Here is a 20,876-nt window from a genome sequence, read left to right on the forward strand (position 1 = left end):
TTGTGTCGGTCCTGCGATTGGCTGGCGACCAGTCCAGGGTGAACCCCGCCTCTCGCCCGTAGTCAGCTGGGATAGGCTCCAGCGTGTACTGTGCTCCTGCCAAACTGTCTACAGCCATGGCCAAAAGTTTTGAGAAAGACACGAGTATTGCTTTTCACAAAGTTTGCTACTTCAGTGTTTTTAGATCTTGTTGTCAGATATTACTATGGTATACTGAAGTATAATTACAAGCATTTCATAAGTGTTAAAGTTATTCAAAGTTAAGTAACTTAAATACCAAAACTTAAATTCTGATTTAAAGGGTGGGGAAAACTGCCGTTTGAATTTGTTTGTTTTCTCGGAGCTCTTAAAATGTAATAAAATATATCTTCTTCAGAGTGATTTACATCACTTAAAGACAGATTCCCAAACTGAGAACACTACGTTTCTGGACATTTATTTTGAAGGTCAGTAACTAATCTGCCCCGGAATTTATCATCTTTACGGCTGCTACATTTATAGTATTTGAGCAAGATGATGTTAAATAGAAATATGTTAGCTTTGTACCGTCGTTGTGTTGATAAAGTGCCTCTGACATCAGCAGTAATGAGCCGTCAGAGCCTCCGTATACCTGGATAAACCTGTCTGAACGGACTTGGTGCTGTTCACCTTTTTCTGAGTGTTTGACTCCTGACTCATCTCCCGACAGCCTGCAAAGCTACACAAGTTATCTTAGCATGCTAGGTGGAAACAGAGAGACGGGGGTGGCAGTTAGCAGCACAGCTCACGTCAGGGTGACTGATTGATGGAGAGCAAAGTGTGTTTTTGACGGATTTGTGTGGAGAGAAAGTTTCTGTCATTGTGTGAAAATGTCTAAAGTCCAAATGCTGAGCGTGTTGGTGAAGCAGCGGCTAACGGTGGCTGGCACTCCAGCAGCCGGAACAGGAGAGCGGCTGTATTCTGGATCTTACGGTAAAGTAGCGGCGGTCAATCGGTTAAACGTTTGTTGTTTACGTATTTTTTCCATCTCCGTAAGGTTCACAGAAATCCGTTGTGTTGCCAAAGCATTTGGTTGTTAAGTAATTAAGTAAACAAAAATAACCTGAATTACATTAGTAGGTAACGGAATGAAATAGATGATGGAATAAAGTAACAAGCAAGTTAGTTTTGATACAATTTAAATGTAACTATCAGTAAAACAAGAACAAGTGTTAATCTGCTGATAATAAAACAGAGATGTCTGTGGTATTACAAAATGTCTCCACAGTTCAACAGATACCAAAATAAAGCTGCGGATGATAAAAGAGTTGTTAATAGTCGAGACAGTCAGTGGTTTAAGATCCACCGATCTGCGTGTTTCCAGTCTCCACCTGACAAATGCTGGTTCAGTCGGTTTCAATAAAACCCGTTTGTAGACTGGACTGACAGACTCTACTCAGCAAGCAGCTGTTAGAGTAAACAACCTGTTGCACTTCTGCTTAGTAGCATTAGCTTTAATGAACTTGATGATTTTCTAACAGAAAGATCACAGCATAATTAACTCTAGAATATTTTTAGTTCATTTCCTGACAGGTTCTTTCATGAACAGAAGCAGAATGTTTTCTTTTTACAGTCCATTTAAAGGTCCAAAATGTGTCTGTTATCCACTGTCCCTGCAGACATCCAGCAGTTGTTGGTGAGTAAAGAAGAGTTTCCAACTGAGCAGCAGGACTGGAGCTCCAGTCTGGACCAGGAGGAGCCACCAGACCCCCCACACATTAAAGAGGAACAGGAGGAACTCTGGACCAGTCAGCAGGAAGAGCAGCTTCAGGGACTGGAGGAGGCCGATATCACCAAGTTCACATTCGCTCCAGTGAAGAGAGAAGAAGATGATGAAGAGGACCCTCAGTCCTCACTGCTTCATCAGAGACCAACTGAACAGGTGAAAACAGAATCTGCTGGAGAGGACTGTGGAGGACCAGAACCAGCCAGGAGTTCAGATCCAGATAGACATTTACACCCTGATATTGAAGACAAAACTGAAGAATCTTCTGAACAGACTGATGACAGTAATGATGACTGGAAGGATACCAGAGAATCTCAGTTGGGTTTAAACTCTGTGGTTAATAATATAGGTAAAACTGACAAGGAGTCATTTATCTGCTCTGAGTGCAGTAAAACATTTCGCCACAAGACAAATCTGAAACGACACATGAGATGTCATACAGGTGAGAAACCATTCAGCTGCTCCTTTTGCAGCAGAAGTTTTAGCCGGAGGGAACACCTGATCACTCATATGAGGTGTCACTCAGGAGAAAAACCCTTCAGCTGCTCAGTCTGTAACTCCAGTTTCAGTCATGGTTGGTCGCTGGATAAACATATGAGAGTCCACACTGGGGAGAAACCATTTGGTTGCTCCTTTTGCACTAAAAGATTCAGGCAGCGCTCAGATTTGGTTGCACACTTGAGAATTCATACTGGAGAAAGACCTTTTTCCTGCTCAGTTTGCAATACGAGCTTCACCCAGCGTCACACTTTGGTTCAGCACATGAGAACCCACACTGGGCTCAAACCTTTCATCTGCTCAGTCTGTGGGAAGAGATTCTCACGAAAGGGTCACATGACAAGACACATGATGGCTCACACTGGGGAGAAACCGTTCAGCTGCAGTGTGTGTGGCCAGAGCTTCACATGGCAGTCACAGTTCAAAAGACATGAGTGTGCTAGTCAGAGCAGCGGCAGTAAATGAAATGTGAAAGTGGCTTTGAATTTCTTCTTCACAATTAAAACCTAAGATTGTTTATCATACATTCATATAATACAATAAACAGCCACTGAAAAATTTGCTCTGATTTCCTGTTTACTATTGATCAGATTTGTCCAGAAATGCTGAAGATGTCATAAGGTGGGGCAAAGTTGTTTTTTTATTTACACAATCTGTAATAATACTGTACATGAACACCTTTTATTTTAACTTTTGTTCACTTAAAACTGACAGAAAGAACCACTGAAACTGTCCAGCAGAGGGCGCACACCGTGCAGCTTCAGCAACACTGCAGGTTATTCTCCCATACTGATTTAGTCCCAAGCACCGACTGTATATAAAAGTGGACAACATGAGAGCTCCTCAGAAGTGAAGCCCAAACACCTGGAAGACCCCTGGTCGCTGGCTGCAGTACAGCTCATAAGTGTCATCAAGTGTTAATTTTTCTGATCAGTTTGGTATTAATTAATTATTTGATGGTATAAAAAGGGGCTGAAACATCACGATTGACAACTGAATGCTGGTCCTAATTAGCTCAAATGGGTGTGTGGGCAGGAACTCGATACCATGAAAATGGTATCCACGTCAGTGAGAAACTGGCGCTGACAGTTGCTCTGCAGTGTAGGAGAGGACTCAGCTGACCACAGCTGTTTGATAACTTCATTAGTCCACTTATGACTCTTCTAACCGCAGTGATCTGGGCTCACAAAGCGCAACTCTGAACATGATGTAAATCTGAACGCAGATCATAGTACACAGTACAACTCACTTTATTAATTTTGTTTTATTTTAAAACATGATAAACAAAAACTAAAATCTGAAAGTACAGGTATTTACAATGTGTTCAAATTTTTTAAGAAAATCTAAAAATACAGGCATGTACATGTGTAAAAAAACCAATATACACATTGTATATATAAAGTGAGTGAGTGTGTCGGTCACAGTGCTGAGTTTAACAGTTTGATGGCGACAGGCAGGAATGATTTCCTGTGTCGCTCTGTGGTGCATCATGGGAGTCATAGTCTTTTACTGAACGAGCTCCTGTAGCCGATCAGCACATTGTGGAGAGGGTGAGAGGGAAAGTCCAGTATCGTCCTTATTTTGGACAACATCCTCCTCTCAGAAAACAAGAAAGTTAAAGACAAATAAAATATGACAAATAGGTGATTTGGGAGAAATAAAAAAAGGCTCAGAAAATGGCCAGACAGCAACACAATATTGATATTACATTGTTGATTTTCAATAAATATAATTTACTAGAGTCTTTGCTCAGTTTATGTTGTTTATCTGTTGAAGTTAACTGATCTACATCCTACTGTCCTATTTTTCAAAGAAGGAAATAGCTTATATAATCTTAACATTAAAAACAAAAGTAGAAAATAACAAATTTAGGAACTGGGGTTTTCAGAACAGTGTGAAATCAGAGCAAAACTTATTTTATTACATATCAGAGTAACTGAACACTATTTTTAGATACTTAAAAACTTGAAATTCTTGTTGTCCTGGACAAACTGAAATAGCATTCTTTTTAGTGTGTCTGATGGAGCTGAGTTGTGAATAATTCTTATTTTCAGAAATGGTGTTTTATTAAAAAAAAAACAAACCAAAAACTGTTCCTTGGCGTGGTTTGATAACTAAGACTCGAATACATCAACTCCAAATTAATGTAGAATATATTTTAAAATTTTGAGTTCTAAAACATGTTTTGTCCCTTTTCCAAAGAATTAACGATCGTAAAGTTCTGGCGGCTGGTTTAATGTCAGAATAAATAGTGAACAAAGAGAGAAGAAGAAGAGATCAAACCTGAGGTTTAAGTTCCCATCCTGTCGCGCCAGCCTCCATGCTAAGCTAACTTCTGTAGCTTTGAAAGTGAAGATGGAACTTCCGGTGCAGCAGTACTCATTCCCAAAAGAGCACAATTACTGAAGTGTACGAAGATTACGAGCCAGCTCTTCTTCTTCTAATGCATTTCCGACAGAGGAAACAATCACTTCCGTCTCAGGAACGGAAGTGATTCTTATACCCTGTTGCTGGCATGTTGATCGCAGAGGAGTAAAGTCGTTTGTAGAGAAGGTGTCGGTGTTTTGTTCCGGAGAACATGTTAGCTGCTGTGCTGTACAGGCAGCCCGCGCTCAGATAACAACAGCTAAAGCGTCCTGTGCAGCCTGTTAGCCGCAGGGAGCTCATGAAGCTCATGTAGAAGCTGGTCCCCTCATACGGGCCAAGGAATAAGCAACATGGCACCCAGACGTAAATTTGATTTCAAATTCAAAGAGAAAGTTCTGCGGTATGCAGAGGAACATTCAGGAGAGGAGGCTGCACGGCACTTTAACATCGACTCGAAAAGAATCAGGTACTGGAGGAAGCAGAGGAGCGAGCTGCTGCTAGCTGACAAGAGGAGAGCGCGACTAGCTGGGGGTGGAAGGAAGAAGGTCAACGTGGAGCTCGAGAAGAAGCTATCAGAATGGATTTACTCAGTGTGGGACCAACGTAACCCGGTATCAGGGAAAATGATACAAAATAAGGCGCTGGAGATCTGCACTTCACTGAATGATGGAGGCAAGATGTTTGAGGCTAGCAGGGGTTGGCTACAAAGATTTCTACATCGCAGCGGCCTCTCATTTCGATGTTGCACCACCACGACCAAGAAGGACCAAGGTCCCCTCACTGAGAAGCTCGTGTCCTTTGTTGACTACATTGGCAAGGTCGTCAGTTCCAAAAGGATTTTAGAGAAAGACATCATTGCAATGGACGAGATTGTAGTTTGGTTTGACCGCCACCTCACTGTTGTCCTTGCTGCTAAGGCTGACGGCACCAAACTGAAGCCCTTTGTTGTCTTCAGAGGGGCTGCAGATGAGGTAAAGGTGATGCAGCAGGAGATCTCCAGCGCAGTGGTCACCTCGTCAGTGAACGGTTGGATGAACGACGCTCTCACTGCTGACTGGCTGCAGTCCGTGGTAGGAAAACTTAACTTGACCCCGCGGCTCCTGGTCTGGGACTCGTACCGCTGCCACATCAGTGCGGCGACCAAAGCTGAACTGAAATGTGGCTACAATATCACAACTGCGCTGATCCCAGGAGGCTGCACTAAATTTATCCATGCACCTGCTGTGATGTGGAGCCAGACCTTCAGGCAGATTCTACGGGAAGCCTACAATCAGTGGATGACTGGGGACACAGATAAGGAATACACAGCTGCAGGTTTTTTAAAGGCCCCTGTTCCACATCTGCTTTTGGACTGGGTGGTTGCTGCCTGGAACAGGCTGGACAAGAATTTGATCAGGAGGTCTTTCCAAGTTTGTGGACTGTCTGTGAGAACCGATGGGAGCGAAGACGACCTTATCTTCTGCTTCAGGGAAGGAGAACCCTGCGCCTCCGGTCGGGAGGCTCTCGCCCAGCTTCGACAGAGGAGACGGGAGAACAGGAGCCACGCGGACCAGGACGATGAGGACGAAGAGGAGCTTTTCAACAATGAACTTGTTGTTCTCGATGACGAGGAGGCAGACAATAGCAACGGGGAGGATGATGGCTTTGGGCAGGAGGATAGTGACCACATGTCATGGCACTGTTTCATTCATCAGGGTAAGTAATGATGATGTCACTGTTTGATAACTCATATAAACTCTGTTTACTCCTACCATCACACCAAATTTGTTACTTTTCAAAATCCACATGAAGCACTCTTCACTTTGGCCAATATTAGATCCACAGTGCAGGTCTAAGGCAGGGTCGCCACTTTCTTTTTTCCTTCTTCCAAAACGGTGATGAAGAACACCAGGAGCAAATGCCAGGAGCTGAGATTTTATGAAAACAAAGTTATGAAATTGTGTCAGCAAGCTACACCATGAACAAGCCTCCTCCACACACAGCTCATCCACTGAATAATGCATGAGGACTAAAATAAGGTGCCCAATTAAGTAGAATTTAAATGCTGAAAAAAAAAACAACCTATAGTCATATTTAATCAGTGTGTTCCAAATATTTTCCAAATACAAATATAACCATGCGCCTGTGCACAATGACCAGCAGAGGGCGATGTAGGATCTGAACTGTCTTTTGCAGCAAGAACAAGACCAGCTTGAAAATGGAAGTAAATAAAGTGGGGTTTTTTTTGTTTGTTCAGTTGTTGTTGTTGGGGGGGTCATTGTATAAACCTTTTCAATGGAAACAGCTAGTCCTGCATATCCCCTGATGTGTTTGAGGAAAACACAATAACCAATAGAGAAGTTGCTCAAATACAACCTGTTTTCATCAGGGAGTCGGTCCTTGTGTCAGTATGAAAGGCTCATTTTAATTCTATACACTGGACCTTTCAACAAGAAAAATTGTGAACAATGTCTTTTGAAGGAAATCACATCACAATGATGAGTTTTTTGTATCATAGAATTTTAGCTGTTCACATCTCCCACACACATTAATTACTGTCTGTGTTTCAGCTTTACCGTCAAACAACAAAAAATGGATTATTATGAAAGAAGAGCAGCACTGGAGCTCCAGTCTAGACCAGGAGGATCCCCCACACATTAAAGAGGAACAGGAGGAACTCTGGACCAGTCAGCAGGAAGAGCAGCTTCAGGGACTGGAGGAGGCCGATATCACCAAGTTCACATTCGCTCCAGTGAAGAGAGAAGAAGATGATGAAGAGGACCCTCAGTCCTCACTGCCTCATCAGAGACCAACTGAACAGGTGAAAACAGAAGTTGCTGGAGAGGACTGTGGAGGACCAGAACCAGCCAGGAGCTCAGATCCAGATAGACACCTACAACCTGACAAGGACAAGACTGAAGAGTCTTCTGAACAGACTGATGACAGTGAAGATGACTGGGAGGAGACCAGAGATCATCAGTCAGGTTTAAACTCTGAAAACTTGTGCTTTTGGACACAAAGACTCTGTCACTCGTGAGGTCTTGTAACATGACATCTCACACCACATCAGAGCTCAGATAGTTCAGAGTTTGTCAAACAGAAGAATTCAGATGGAGAAATCTGCTCAGTTGGTCGTAAAAGATTTCAATTTGGAGAAACTGACAGAGGAGGACTGGTGGACTTTTTCATAATTCAGAAATCTATCTGGACTTTGTTCATTGTCAGACCAGATTTCAAAAAATGAAAGGTGCCCTCATAAACTCAGTGAGGTCACGTCACTGTAAATTTACACTTGTTGACTTGACATACAGTTCTGTGGATGTATAAACCTCCATACCAGAGGTGCAGTAACAGAACAACGAGAGTACAGTGAGTACTTTTACTTAAATAAATGTACTTGTCTCTCGTCTATGTATTCGTCTTGAGGATGCTGATAACTGGTAACTGATAACAGGTATTGTGCTCAGTTGTTCATACACTAAATTAAACTATGCTGTTGAATTGTTCGGGTCGTTCTCATTGCCTTCACTGCCTAATTTGAGTGAATAACATCTGAGATTGTCGTGGTAACATCACTGCAGCAAACAGTCTTACTTGAAAGTTTTTAAAAAATCATCTGCGGTGTGGAATCCAACTGAGTTCTTCTCACGACTTCATAGTGCATTAGACCGATCAGTTCAACAGGTGATCAACAGATCAGTGCATTTTATGAGTACCTCTGCTGGGGTGTAGGTACACAGGTATGCCCTTGCGCGTGCAATGTGGTGACCAGTTTCATTCTCTGTGGATGTGTTGGCACAAAGTACAAACTGCTGGGCTGCAGAGCGCAGTACTTGACTGAACCACCTTCATCGTGTGTCTTGTGTGGAGGGCTCCACAAGGCATTGTGGTCCGTTTAAGACTTTGTGCATGTGGCTTTTTATTTCAGGATGGAAGAGTTTAAGTTCAGACTGGCTGAACAGGTACACCTGTAGAAAAACACAGGGACAGTCACAAATTCATGGGAAGAGATGAACGGCGCCCTGGGAAAGGAAGAGGTGTTTTGTTGGAATCTTTGAAAGAACATGAAAGATTGCTTTGGTAAAGCTAAACCAAAGGACTCATGGAAAGTCTGGTGATCGGAGTGGAAACTAAGGGGGTCCCACCAACTCTGGTGTAGCTTGGGATGGCTGTCCCTGTTCATTAAACACCAAGAGGCTGACACACACAGGTAAAACAGAGTACACAAGTACAGTGTTTGGTGGTATGTCTGTGTTCACTCTTGTTGTCATTAATGAAGGCTGCTCCACTGATACTCTTTCAAGATAGTAAAAGACATCCAGGTTTTCTGTCACTGAAACAGCAAACCTGATCTACCTGTTATCAGGTATCACTTTTTGTCACATTCATGGATGACACGTCTTATTTAAAGTCAGCTCTGCAGTTCTGTTGCATCTAGCATCACAAGCATAACTCACTTCACTTCTGAAGTACAACTACTGACTCATATGTTAAGGACAGTGGCAACTGCAACATCTAAAGAAAGACAGGTATTGATGTTTTGATTCATAATTTATTAAAATGTAAACAACATTAATCCATACAAAATTTCATAGAAACCCTAGATACTGATGCAATTTAAAATGTTTCTGAACCTGATTTCCAATTAAAATACTCTTTAAAATGTTGATGAAAAGTTCATCATTGTCACAATTCAGCCCCATTTTCCTCAAGTTCAATCAATTCCTAATTCATATACAGGATTGTACACTAAAACGAAACCTTAGGCGTGAAGAAAATTTTGAATATTAAAAACAATTTCACTCAATGGCTGATATGAAGAATATGTTTCTAACTGAAATTTATTTTGTAGATTATTCTCATGGTTCTATCAAATCTTAAATAGAGCACATCAACCATCAAGATGATGAAGTCTTACATTAGCTTTAAAGGTGAAACTTAAAATATGGTCAGAAATCTGAGGCGGCTCCAGAAACACAGGGGCCAGCATGTCACCAGTGTAACTGCCGCCTGCTGATCACCGTACTGTTTGTGGTAGTTATCTTTGGCTATTGTCAGCTTCAGTGGATATCTCTGCAAAACAATACATACATGTATTTGACATAACATCATTGTTGTTTCTTCACATTCTGTTGATAATGTTAGTTCATTTTCTGAATGTTTTAAACTGAATTTCAGGCAATATCTTACAAACTGCACCTTTAACAATGGAAAGCTCCAAGATTCAAGTTTTAAATTTATTGTCATCAGCAGAAATCATCTGAATCTTCCTCTGAAGTGAGTGACTGAGTGACTTTGTGGTAGAAATAACAATGATAACACAACATTCAAAATAAAAAGGAACGCTGAGTGGTAGATATACAGCAGTGAACACACAGTCCGATGAATGTACATGTTCCTCTGTACATGGACTGAACACAGTCATCAATATTTAAAACATATATGGTCTAAGATTATTTCTGTAAAGGGAAAGAATTTATCACAAAAGACAACAGTCTGAGTTTAAAGCATCTTTAGTACAATAATGATAATATTAAAAAGCCACTTCTTCATCTGATAAAAGTAACTTAACAGCTTCAGTCACTGAAGGAAACTGAATATCTCTGGGTTTGGACTATTGGTACACCAAAACATTTGACAATAATTATCATATTAATCACTAATGTAAAGGCCTGTTAGTTGCAGCTGAACTCCACAGTTTCATTTCAGTAACTTCACCCGTGTGATGTGATGTTTCAGGTTCCTCTTTTGTACAGCTACATGGTTTCTCTCTGAAATGTTAGGACTGTCCATCACACTGATGGTATTTAAGCTCTGTATACCAAGCAAAACTTCTGTCACAGGCATTACAAGTGTACTGTTTCTCTACAGTGTGGACAGCCATGTGAGACTGCATACTTGCCTTATGTGCATATTTTTTACCACAAACCGGGCAGATGAATGGTTTCTCTCCTGTATGAGTTCTCATGTGGATATTCAGGAGGGACTTGTAAAGACACTGGTGGCCACAGACAGAACAAAAGAACGGTGCTCTTTGTCTTACATGAAACCTCATATGATTCTTCAAATGGTGAATGTGGAAGAACCTCCTCCCACACTCTGAGCAGCTGTATGGTCTCCTGCGAGTTTCCTGTGGGGTCCTGCTGTCTTTCCAAAAGTCACTGTCAGTGCTGTCGTCACTCTCAGGTTCCAGAGGCTCTGAAGCCTTGTCATCAGAACAGCTGAACACTTTGCCAGAGTCGCATCCCACGACACTTGGAGAGATCTCATCATTTGTTAAAGAATTGAAATCAGCTGGACGTTCTCTGGTCTCTTTCCAAAAATCACTGTCAACACTGTCATCACTATCAGGTTGTAGGTTTCTATCTGGATCTGAGCTCCTGGTTGGTTCTGCTCCTCCACAGTCCTCTCCAGCAGCTTCTGTTTTCACCTGTTCAGTTGGTCTCTGATGAAGCAGTGAGGACTGAGGCTTCTCTTCATCATCTTCTTCACTCTTCACAGGGACAGGAGTGAATGTGAACTTGGTGATATCAGCCTCCTTCAGTTCTTGAAGCTGCTCTTCCTTCTGAGTAACCCACAGTTCGTCCTGTTCCTCTTTAATGTGTGGGGGCTCTGGGTCCTCCTGCCCTGCTCCCCAGTGCGTCCCTGTATGGACCTCCATGCGTTTCCTCAGACTTCCTCTGTCTGTAGAGTGATCCTCACATACTGCCAAATCCAGTGGTTTCTCTTTTGTCTGGTTTCCTATGCGGATCTCCAGGAGGTGACTGTTGTAAAAGGTTTCACTGTGCTCAGAGCAGTTCACCAAGTTTAAACCTGAACAAGGTTCTCTGGTGTTCTCCCAGTCATCAGTCTGTTTAGAAGAGTCTTCAGTATCTGGTTGTAAATCTTTATTTGGATACGAATTCCTGGATGCTTCCGGTGCTCCACAGTCCTCTCCATCAGCTTCTGTTTCCATCAGTTCAGTTGAGCTGCTGGCCTGAGGTTCTGCCTCTCTGTTCTCCTCAGTACAACTCTGATGAAGCTGTGATGACTCACTAACACACCGATGGTAACTGAGCTGATAAACCTGAGTGAATCCTCTGTTGCAAGCACTGCACCTGTATATTTTCTCATTTGCGTGAACTTCCATATGTTTTGTCAGATACCTCCTCCATGCAAATTCTTTACCACAAACTGTGCAACTAAACTGTGTTTGCCTTGTATGGATTCTCATGTGTTTGACTAAAGACTCACTGTCAATGAAACCTGTGTTACAAACTGAACAGGTAAAAGGCTTCTCCCCTGTGTGACATGTCATGTGCAAACTTAGACTTTCACACCTGGCGAATGTTTTCTTACAAACTGAGCAGCTGAATGGTTTCTCTGCAGCATGAGTTCTCAGGTGTACCTGCAGGTGGTGCTTACGTTCAAATCTTTTAGCACAGTGAGAGCAGCTGAATGATCTGTTGGCTGCCGTCTGGCTTTGATGACGCTGTGAAGGCTCACCAACACACTGGTGGTTTAGGAGCTCTGACCTCAGACAGAATGTTTTCTCACAAACAACGCAGCTGAGTAGTTTCCCTCCTATGTGGACGGATACGTGTCGTGTCAGAGATCCGCCAGTTGCAAATTCTTTCTCGCAAAATAAGCAACTAAACGGTTTCTCTTGTGTGTGATGGTATTCAGATCGTAAATGGTGCTCAGAGGGACTGAACGGGTTCTTGTCCGTACTGAATCCTGCATGACTTTCAGAGACTTCCTGATTTTTTAGATATTTTACACCTGACTGACCTTGCCTGGTCTGTCGGCTGAAATTAATACCTTTGTCTGTCTTGGCTTCAGAGCAGTTGAGTGGTCTCTTGTCAGTGTTGTGTCCATTGTTTACAGACATTTTTTTGTTTCTCCGATATGTGAACCCCGACTGATGCTGCCGTGTATCTTTCCAGAAATCAGTATCAACAATGTCATCAGTTTCAATAGACAGTTTTGTATCTTTATTGGGTTTTAAATGTCTAAATGGGTTAAAAACCCTGATCGACTCTGATCCTCCACAGTTAAAACCGCTTTGTCGTGGCTGTAATGACTTTCCAGGACACTTGTGTTTCTTGATCTGAAACTGCCAAAAGAATCCTCTGCCACAGTCGCTGCAGGAGAATGGTTTCACCCCTGAGTGGATTGCCATGTGTTGCTTCACAATTCCCCTTTGTGAAAACCTTTTACCACAAATAGAGCAGCTGTATGGCTTCTCTCCTGTGTGCGTTCTCATGTGTATTTCTAGATGGGAACTAAACTGGCGTTTTGCACCACAAACGGTGCACGTAAACAGTTTCTTGCCTTTATGCATTCTAATGTGGGTCATCAGAAGGTAATTGTTAGGAAATGTTGCATCACATTCAGAGCAGCTCAGTAGTTTCTTGTGTTTGTCACTTTGACTTCTGAGACACTGTGAGGACTCACCAACACACTTATGGATTTTGAGCTGTGATGTCCCCCTGAATTTTTTGCCGCAGTCACTGCAGCTGAAAGGCTTCAGCCCAGTGTGGGTCGCCATGTGGTACGTCAGAGCTCCTTTGTGTCGATATGTTTTACTACAGAGTGAGCAACTGAAAGGCTTCTCTCCTGTGTGAGTTTTCAAGTGGTAGTCCAGGCCGACTTTTTGAGTGAACCCTTTACTACAAAAAGAGCAGCTAAACGGTTTTACTCCCGTGTGAGTTCTCATGTGTATATTCAGATTTCCCTTATGATTAAATGTTTTAGCACAGACGGAGCAGCGAAAAGATTTTCTGACAAAATCCTTCCAGTCTTCAGTGTTGTCTTCAATATCAGGTTGTAAATGTCTATCTGGATCTGAACTCCTGGCTGGTTCTGGTCCTCCACAGTCCTCTCCATCAGCTTCTGTTTTCACCTGTTCAGTTTGTCTCTGATGAAGCAGTGAGGACTGAGGGTCCTCTTCATCATCTTCTTCACTCTTCACAGGAGTGAATGTGAACTTGGTGATATCGGCCTCCTCCAGTCCCTGAAGCTGCTCTTCCTGCTGACTGGTCCAGAGTTCCTCCTGTTCCTCTTTAATGTGTGGGGGCTCTGGTGGCTCCTCCTGGTCCAGACTGGAGCTCCAGTCCTGCTGCTCAGTTGGATCCTCTTCTTTACTCACCAACAGCTGCTGGACGTCTGCAGGAAACACAGAAATACAGAAACACATTGAGGAAATCATGAGTTTGTTAAAGGCAAGCTTCAAATGGTGATAAGGAATTTTTATATTAATATCATATATGTTTGTTCTGCATATGGGGCATTTTCCACTAGCAAGTCGGCAGGTCTTGCTGATTATGGGTTGGTGGGTTAGGGTCCAGGATGGCATGCCAGAAAGTCATAAAGCAGAATTCTGAGTAAGTTAGTATAAAGCTGAAGAACACTGTGTGCAGAAGTCCATAAATTCACATCTTTATGAAGGGTTACACCCTGACATTACGCCAATATACCATAATACCGTAGACTATAAGCCGCTACTTTTTTCACATGCTTTGAACCCTGCGGCTTAAACAATGATGCAGCTAGTTTATGGATTTTGCCTCAAGACGAAAGTGACAACGAAAGAAAGACTGACAACGTGGACAGCTGCGGCTTATAAACAGCTGCGGCCTATATATATATGGACAAGATTTCTTTTTGTTGTCAAATTTAGCAGGTGCGCTCAATAGTCTGGAAATTACGGTAAAGATTACAGTTAAGGCTTTATGGGTCAAGTGTGGTGATTAGTGCATATTTCTGTGGGCTGGGTGGAACAGATTGGCTTTCTTAATGGGATGCATATTAAAACGTGCATCACTGTTGCCCACAGTTCTGACTGCAGGAGATGACAGACTGACTGAACATGTCAACTTGGTTACCGGTTTGCTTTACAGCTTATGTACATTAAATTATTGTGTCTGTTTGGGGCAAATAAACACAAACGATGCCACGCAAGTGCAAGGTGAAAATGTACTTTTGCTTTCTGTGGTCTGTCATGGCTGTTGCAGTTGGCAGTGAAAGTCCTGACCTGGTTTCCTGTCTTTGTTGGCACAGACTGATGGCACATTTTACAGATCGTCTTGTTATCCAGACTACATCAATATAACTGAAGTCATGTGACCTTTAACCCAGTCGCCAGGGCAGCGAATCAGAGAGCAGTGAGGCGGCACACTGGCTAATGCTGGGTTTAATTCTGCTGTGTGACAGGTTATTAGATCTATACATAGAGGAAAGACGTCCAAAGATTATTATTGATAATGACATGAATTCTTGTCAAATTCTGTGTATTGTTTATTGGGGGAGGGCAGAGGGCTAATGGGAAACTTCCCCATGAGAATTTCTTCTGCCTCAGCAGATCAGCAAACGTTTCCAGCAGCAGAAAGAAAACAAACCTGCTCTTCGCAGCTTGATTTCAGGTTTTAAAACCACATCCAGCAGCTTTTGCTGGCGTTCAATTTCCTTTTCATATCCAGATATTGTTGTCTCGAAAAGTCCCATCAGTTCTTCTCGAGCTGCAGTTGGCAGTCGCCGTTTGAATAAACCTTTCAGATCCTGAAATCTAGAAACTTTGATGATATCGGTCTCCTCCAGTCCCTGAAGCTGCTCTTCCTGCTGACTGGTCCAGAGTTCCTCCTGTTCCTCTTTGATGTGTGGGGGCTCTGGTGGCTCCTCCTGGTCCAGACTGGAGCTCCAGTCCTGCTGCTCAGGGGGATCCTCTTCTTTACTCAGCTGCTGGACATCTGCAGGGAACTCTGAAACATATTGAAGATAAACATGACGGTAATAAATCACTGCTTTTATAAAATGTGCTGTAACATGACATCACTGTATACATTTTTATCTGCTAAGACAACGAGGAACTGATCAAATGTAACACTGTTACTACAGCTACATTTGAAGGGGTTTCCTGGACATCCTAGTGTCCAGCGTCCCCTGTGGCTTCACTGACCCTGACACTATGGCTGCAGAGAAAGAGCTGGTACACAAGCGAGTCAAGTTTATTGTGTGAACACACTTTGACTTCAGCATAATGTAGGACAAGATGAAGACTGTGTGTCCACAATCAGGTCTGCTGATCATCTGAATTACTGTAATAATTATTGTGCAGTAGTAAGAACTGCTGTGTTGGCAGTTCATTAAGGAGCCAACAGTAATTTTTTCTGATGATTCACGTCTGCACTTTTATATTAAAACAATAAAATGCCAAAAATAATGAAAACTCTAGTTTACGTTTATTAAACGAGAATCCCTTTTGGAAAAATCAATTTTTTTGGGCTGAAAAAGAACAATTTTTCAGATCAACAAATTCTTCTGATCCTTTTGTCAATAAACTAAAACATACCATTTCCACTGATAAAAAAAACAAAACAAAAAAAACCCCAAAACCGAGAAGCTGGACCCAATAAATGTCTTTTTGCCAGAAAAATGACCAAAACAATAAAAACATTGCTGGTATCAATGACATCATGTAAATGATTTCGTGATGGTGTTGGTTTGTTGGTGACTTATCCGTGGTGCTCGCCATGTTATGGTGACTTTGATAGTTTTATTGCGGTTTCATAATTTCCCAACAACAGTTAGCTGAGTGATTAATTACATTTCTAGAGCTTATTGCTGTGAATCCGGCTGAGAGAGAGCTGATGATCTGTTGTTACAGGAATAAGAAAAAAATCAGTGAGTTCACAGCAACTTCCACAGCACCTGTATGACTCACTGGACAAACCTGCTCTTCGCAGCTTGATTTCAGGTTTTAAAACCACATCCAGCAGCTTTTGCTGGCGTTCAATTTCCTTTTCATATCCAGATATTGTTGTCTCGAAAAGTCCCATCAGTTCTTCTCGAGCTGCAGTTGGCAGTCGCCGTTTGAATAAACCTTTCAGATCCTGAAATCTAGAAACTTTGATGATATCGGCCTCCTCCAGTCCCTGAAGCTGCTCTTCCTGCTGACTGGTCCAGAGTTCCTCCTGTTCCTCTTTAATGTGTTGGGGCTCTGGTGGCTCCTCCTGGTCCAGACTGGAGCTCCAGTCCTGCTGCTCAGTTGGAAACTCTTCTTTACTCAGCTGCTGGACGTCTGCAGGAAACTCTGAAATATGGAAACACATTCACATTTATCGCAGCCAGTCAACAGGCACACTGCACAAACTGGATTTCCACTCACTTTACCAACAAAGTTCATTCTTCACTTAACTGAATAATCTTTTAAAAGAAGTGAACCCTAACCCCAACCACTCACTGCATAACACTCTGTGTACTTTACTACAGGATGCCTAAGCTTTCTGTGTGGATGCTGGCTGCCACACACCACTTGTGACAAGGTCCTAAAAAGAAGTTTCATCACTAACAATGTTGTGTATGGGTCACGTAAAACGGCCAACGATCCAGATGTCACCTCATTTGCAGCATAAAACCCCAGTTTTGTAGCAGTGAAGAGTGTTGTGAGAGTGTGTTAGCAATTAGCATGAGGACACAGTGGACTGGGTGGCACGGTGGTGCGGTGGTTAGCTCTGTCGCCTCATAGCAAGAGGGTTCCAGGTTCGAATCCCGGTCTGGGCCCTTCTATGTGGAGTTTGCATGTTCTCCCTGTGCCTGCGTGGGTTTTCTCCGGGTTCTCCGGCTTCCTCCCACAATACCAAAAACATGCACATTAGGTTAATTGGCTACTCTAAATTGCCCCTAGGTGTGAGTGTGAGAGTGTGTGGTTGTCTGTCTTTGTGTGTTGGCCCTGCGATTGACTGGCGACCAGTCCAGGGTGAACCCCGCCTCTCGCCCGTAGTCAGCTGGGATAGGCTCCAGCTCCCCCACGACCCTGACGGATAAGCGGTGTAGAAAATGACACAGTGCACGTGTCACCTCTTCTCTCTAATTCACGCTTCGGTTTTCACGATGACAAAAGGAGGACGGACTGCCGGCTCACGCAGACTCAAAATATGGCGTTATTTCACTTACAGTCGAGGATAATCAAAATAGAAAACAGAAACAGAAAAACTCTAAGGCCTCATCAGAGCTTCATCACATTGGTTTCATTAATGTTTAGTTACTATCACACTGATCTCAATCATGCAGACCACCTGTGGGGTCCACGGGAACCGTCCTGCAGGGGGAACACCTCCTTCTGAGACCCTTCTTCCGCGGCATCTTAAAAAACTAATAAACAAGATAAACAATTACAGTTACAATTACACACTCGATATATTCAGTTACTGTAAAACTTGTTGTAAAACAACATGAGATAATCACACAAAGATTTTACCCTGACAGGATGTTGATGTAAAATATCAAAGCAGATCAAACAGCAAATACAATCAGCAGTAATCCAACGCTGAAGTCACCTGCAAACAGAACAGCAACTCGAGTGAAAACGAGTTTGCAGCCGCTTTGTCCACAGATGTTTCCCACAAACAGCTGGCTGAGACGAAGCAGCTTCACAGCACCGCAGAACATTTTTCATCCTTTAGCAACTTCACTCAGAAACATTTTATTTTTAGAATTTTTCTGAATTTACTGATGCCGCCCTTAAAACATTTTTAATGGTAGGCCTGTGAATATTCTCATTCATCCAGGTCATGGTTATCTCAAGGAAATTCAATCGAATGCAACTGGACTTAGTTATTTGTCTTTGAAGACGTTTCACCTGGACTAGTCCCAGCCTAGTCAAGCGAGCATGAACTGATGAAGCCTCTTGGATGAGAGGTGAAACGTCTTCAAAGACAAATAACTAAGTCCAGTGGCATTCGATTGAATTTCCTTGAGATTTTTAATGGTAATTTAAAAAAAACAATCTGTACAAGAAGAAGCCATGAGAGTACTGACAATAAGTTTGTCTGTCTCCTACTGATCTGAGCAGACCTGTTTTCAACAGAAATTCTTCATGGTCACATTCCAGATGCATGTGTCTCAGAGCTGCAACAAACCATTATTTTCATTATGCATTAATCTGTGGATCAATTTCAAAATTCATCAACTAATGGTTTACTTTATACAGAGAGAACATTTCCTAGAGACCAAAGAGACGCCTTCAAATGTCTTCTGTTGTCCAACAGCGCAAAACCAAGAGACTCTTCGTCTCAAAGAAGAGCAGAAACAGGAAGCAGCAAATGTTTGACATTTTTGTTTGAAAAAAGAAGCCAAATTTTTAATCGACCGATCGATTTCCTAACCAATCGGGAAACGCGACTCGACTCGACTCGACTCGACTGCCTGACAGTACAGGAACTAACGAGCTCATGGATCAGGCAGTCGGACAGCTAATAGGCTTTCATACGCAGAATAATAATGACCAGGCAGCTGCAGTCCACAAGCCAACATTAAACTTTTTAGCAGGAGTTAGCTGCGCCCAACTTATAGCGAGTATGGCTGGGCGAGCTAACATTAGCTTAGCATCAGCTCTCAGCGACATTAGCAGAGTAGAACGAAAACAAACCTGCTCTCCACAGCGTTATCTCATCTTTCAGATCCAGATCCAGAACTTTGTGGTGGTGATCGATCTCCCTTTCGTGTTGGTATTATTGTCTCGAGACGTCCCATCAGACCGTCCCGAGCTGCAATTTGAATAAAGCTTTCAGATTCTGAAATATGATATCTTCCTTAGTCCGATTAGTCAAAAAAAAAGAAAACCAGACAATGACCACGATGATTTATAAGTTCACTCAGCTTCTACAGCCCTCAAACACATACATGCTGTTTTTTTTCTGTCAGAGAGAGACGCCAAGACCCGGAAATAAACATATGACTTCCGGTAAACTCCCCTGACTTTCAGAATAAAAACTCGACAATTTGTTTTTAAAAACGTTTTGTTTGGAGACAGGTTCATCGTCGCTGCCTACTTTGCTGGAGTGCGAGCCAGAGCTCCTCATTTCCATGACTAGTAAAATTCATCTTTAAAATTTCCCAACTCAATGCTTAATAAATTATAAAGTTCTTTTTGGCTTTTCTTCGTGTATTTTATACTTTTGTCATTGACAGACAATGTGACCAAACGTTTCCTCTCCTAAACCACATTCATTATGTCCTAATTGATGTTCCCCGGTAAGTCTTGATGCGACTGTTGCTCTCTGGAAGGTTTTCCCCCTTGTTTTCAGGTTGCCCACTTTTTGCTTTATTTCATATCGTTGTTGTCCTTTGATTCCTTCATCGCAGTGGTTTTGCCAGGCACTACTGATATTGCTCCATGTTTTAGCTTCAGCTTCGGCTTTACTGATAGACACCCAGAAATCTGAACATTTTCCTCGGATCAAAGAGTCAAAGAAGACAAGAGGAGTGTAAATACTGAAGATGATGATTTGAATAGAACACGTTTACCCAGATTCTGTAGTTTTCAATAGACAAATGTTAATGTGCGCTGTTAAATGTTCTGTGGTCACTGACTGTATGAGACGCATTGAGTGTGTATGTGGCTAAGGCAGGCGTGTGATTGGATGAGAAAGACAAGGGGCGGAGCCAGTGTGAGGAAGACGGGAGCCTTCTTCTGATGAACTTTATGATTTAATGAGTTACAGCAGTAGAATCTAAAGGGCGGAAGTATAACAGAATATGTTACACAGATGATGTGAGAGCAAAACTAACATGAGAAATGTGAAAACAGCATATGAGAAGGTCAAAAGAGGATTTTATTTCGAAACGTGTCCCCGGAAGCAATATTGTACCTGCCTTAACAATGCGAGCAGTAAGTGGAGTAAAGCCCGTTAGCTAATCGGTAGAACAGCCGACGATCATTTCCTCTTTTGAACAGAGTAGAGATGGACCGACACTTGAAACTGCTGGATGTCGAGATCAAATCTGAAATGACGCTGCAAGGAGAAGGTTTGTTCTGTTTCAGGTTGTGCTTACTGCTAAGCTTACTGCTGCTAAGCTGACGCTAGCTAAGCCATTCATACACCGCCCGTTAGCAGCAGCTAGCGGCTGCAGAATAAAACACAGGCCGTGAAGAACATGGTTTCGTTTCAGAGGCTTCATTTAATCTCCCTGACATTCGGAGTCTTTACCCTGATGTGTCGATTGTTTGATCTCTCGGTGTATATTAAGTACGGAAAAGGGAGCAATGAAAACACTTTGGTTTCCGGAGCTAAAAAAGGCTTGAGGTTCAGTAAAATTCTGTCCTGGGGCGGATTTTACGGGGACTAATGACAACTGCGACACTAATGAAACAGCATCAATACGCTGAAAGCACAGCGTGCAGCTGTGTTCCGTCTGTGTGTGTGTGTGTGTGTGTGTGTGTGGGGGGGGGGGGCATGACACGCCCCACTCTGCCTCCGATTGGCTGTTAGCTGTCGCTCAGGTCAATGCGTCTGAGATGAACTGCGCC

General features: G+C 42.6%; 3 protein-coding genes across 7 annotated transcripts in view; 2 read left to right on the top strand and 1 right to left on the bottom strand.

Annotated features, from left to right (window-relative positions):
* Window positions 1-154: 154 nt before the first annotated feature.
* On the top strand, window positions 155-2,802 carry LOC124074362 (zinc finger protein 32-like). Its single transcript, XM_046417222.1, has 2 exons — window positions 155-951; window positions 1,638-2,802. The coding sequence occupies exons 1-2, from the start codon at window positions 849-851 to the stop codon at window positions 2,705-2,707; spliced, it is 1,173 nt and encodes a 390-aa protein (XP_046273178.1). The 5' UTR covers window positions 155-848; the 3' UTR covers window positions 2,708-2,802.
* Window positions 2,803-4,508: 1,706 nt separating this feature from the next.
* LOC124074339 (zinc finger protein 184-like) overlaps window positions 4,509-20,876 on the top strand; it is a 155,998-nt gene continuing 139,630 nt past the window's right edge. For 2 of the 3 annotated variants that reach the window (XM_046417169.1, XM_046417172.1), the window contains exons 1-2: window positions 4,510-6,304; window positions 7,159-7,229. In XM_046417169.1, coding sequence (XP_046273125.1) covers window positions 4,960-6,304; window positions 7,159-7,229 — 1,416 coding nt within the window. In that variant the 5' untranslated portion in view covers window positions 4,510-4,959. Of the gene's footprint in view, window positions 6,305-7,158; window positions 7,230-20,876 lie in introns of all 3 variants that reach the window. The other variant, XM_046417170.1, reaches the window with a different exon arrangement.
* On the bottom strand, window positions 9,124-19,392 carry LOC124074336 (zinc finger protein 62 homolog). Of its 3 annotated transcripts, none has more exons than XM_046417166.1 (6): window positions 18,996-19,392; window positions 17,826-17,904; window positions 17,644-17,719; window positions 16,290-16,658; window positions 14,968-15,327; window positions 9,124-13,735 (listed from the first exon to the last, which is right to left on the bottom strand). In XM_046417166.1, exons 3-6 carry the CDS (start codon window positions 17,708-17,710, stop codon window positions 10,368-10,370), a joined length of 4,164 nt encoding a protein of 1,387 aa, XP_046273122.1. In that variant the 5' UTR covers window positions 17,711-17,719; window positions 17,826-17,904; window positions 18,996-19,392; the 3' UTR covers window positions 9,124-10,367. The 3 variants fall into 3 exon arrangements, with proteins under 3 accessions (XP_046273122.1, XP_046273121.1, XP_046273123.1); XM_046417165.1 differs by having other exon boundaries at window positions 17,826-17,907; XM_046417167.1 differs by lacking the exon at window positions 16,290-16,658 and having other exon boundaries at window positions 17,826-17,907; window positions 18,996-19,388.

The sequence above is a fragment of the Scatophagus argus genome, chromosome 17, assembly GCF_020382885.2.
Source record: "Scatophagus argus isolate fScaArg1 chromosome 17, fScaArg1.pri, whole genome shotgun sequence".
Lineage (NCBI taxonomy): Eukaryota > Metazoa > Chordata > Actinopteri > Scatophagidae > Scatophagus > Scatophagus argus.

Bases quoted from the DNA above. Each gene is read 5' to 3' on its own strand.
- LOC124074362 (XM_046417222.1), top strand. From the start codon at position 849: ATGTCTAAAGTCCAAATGCTGAGCGTGTTGGTGAAGCAGCGGCTAACG. The intron at 952-1,637 runs GTAAAGTAGCGG...CTGTCCCTGCAG, and splicing joins GCTGTATTCTGGATCTTACG to ACATCCAGCAGTTGTTGGTG.
- LOC124074336 (XM_046417166.1), bottom strand. From the start codon at position 17,710: ATGCCGCGGAAGAAGGGTCTCAGAAGGAGGTGTTCCCCCTGCAGGACG. The intron at 16,659-17,643 runs GTGGTCTGCATG...TCCATATTTCAG, and splicing joins GGTTCCCGTGGACCCCACAG to AGTTTCCTGCAGACGTCCAG. The intron at 13,736-14,967 runs GTTTGTTTTCTT...TGTTTCCTGCAG, and splicing joins AATCAAGCTGCGAAGAGCAG to ACGTCCAGCAGCTGTTGGTG.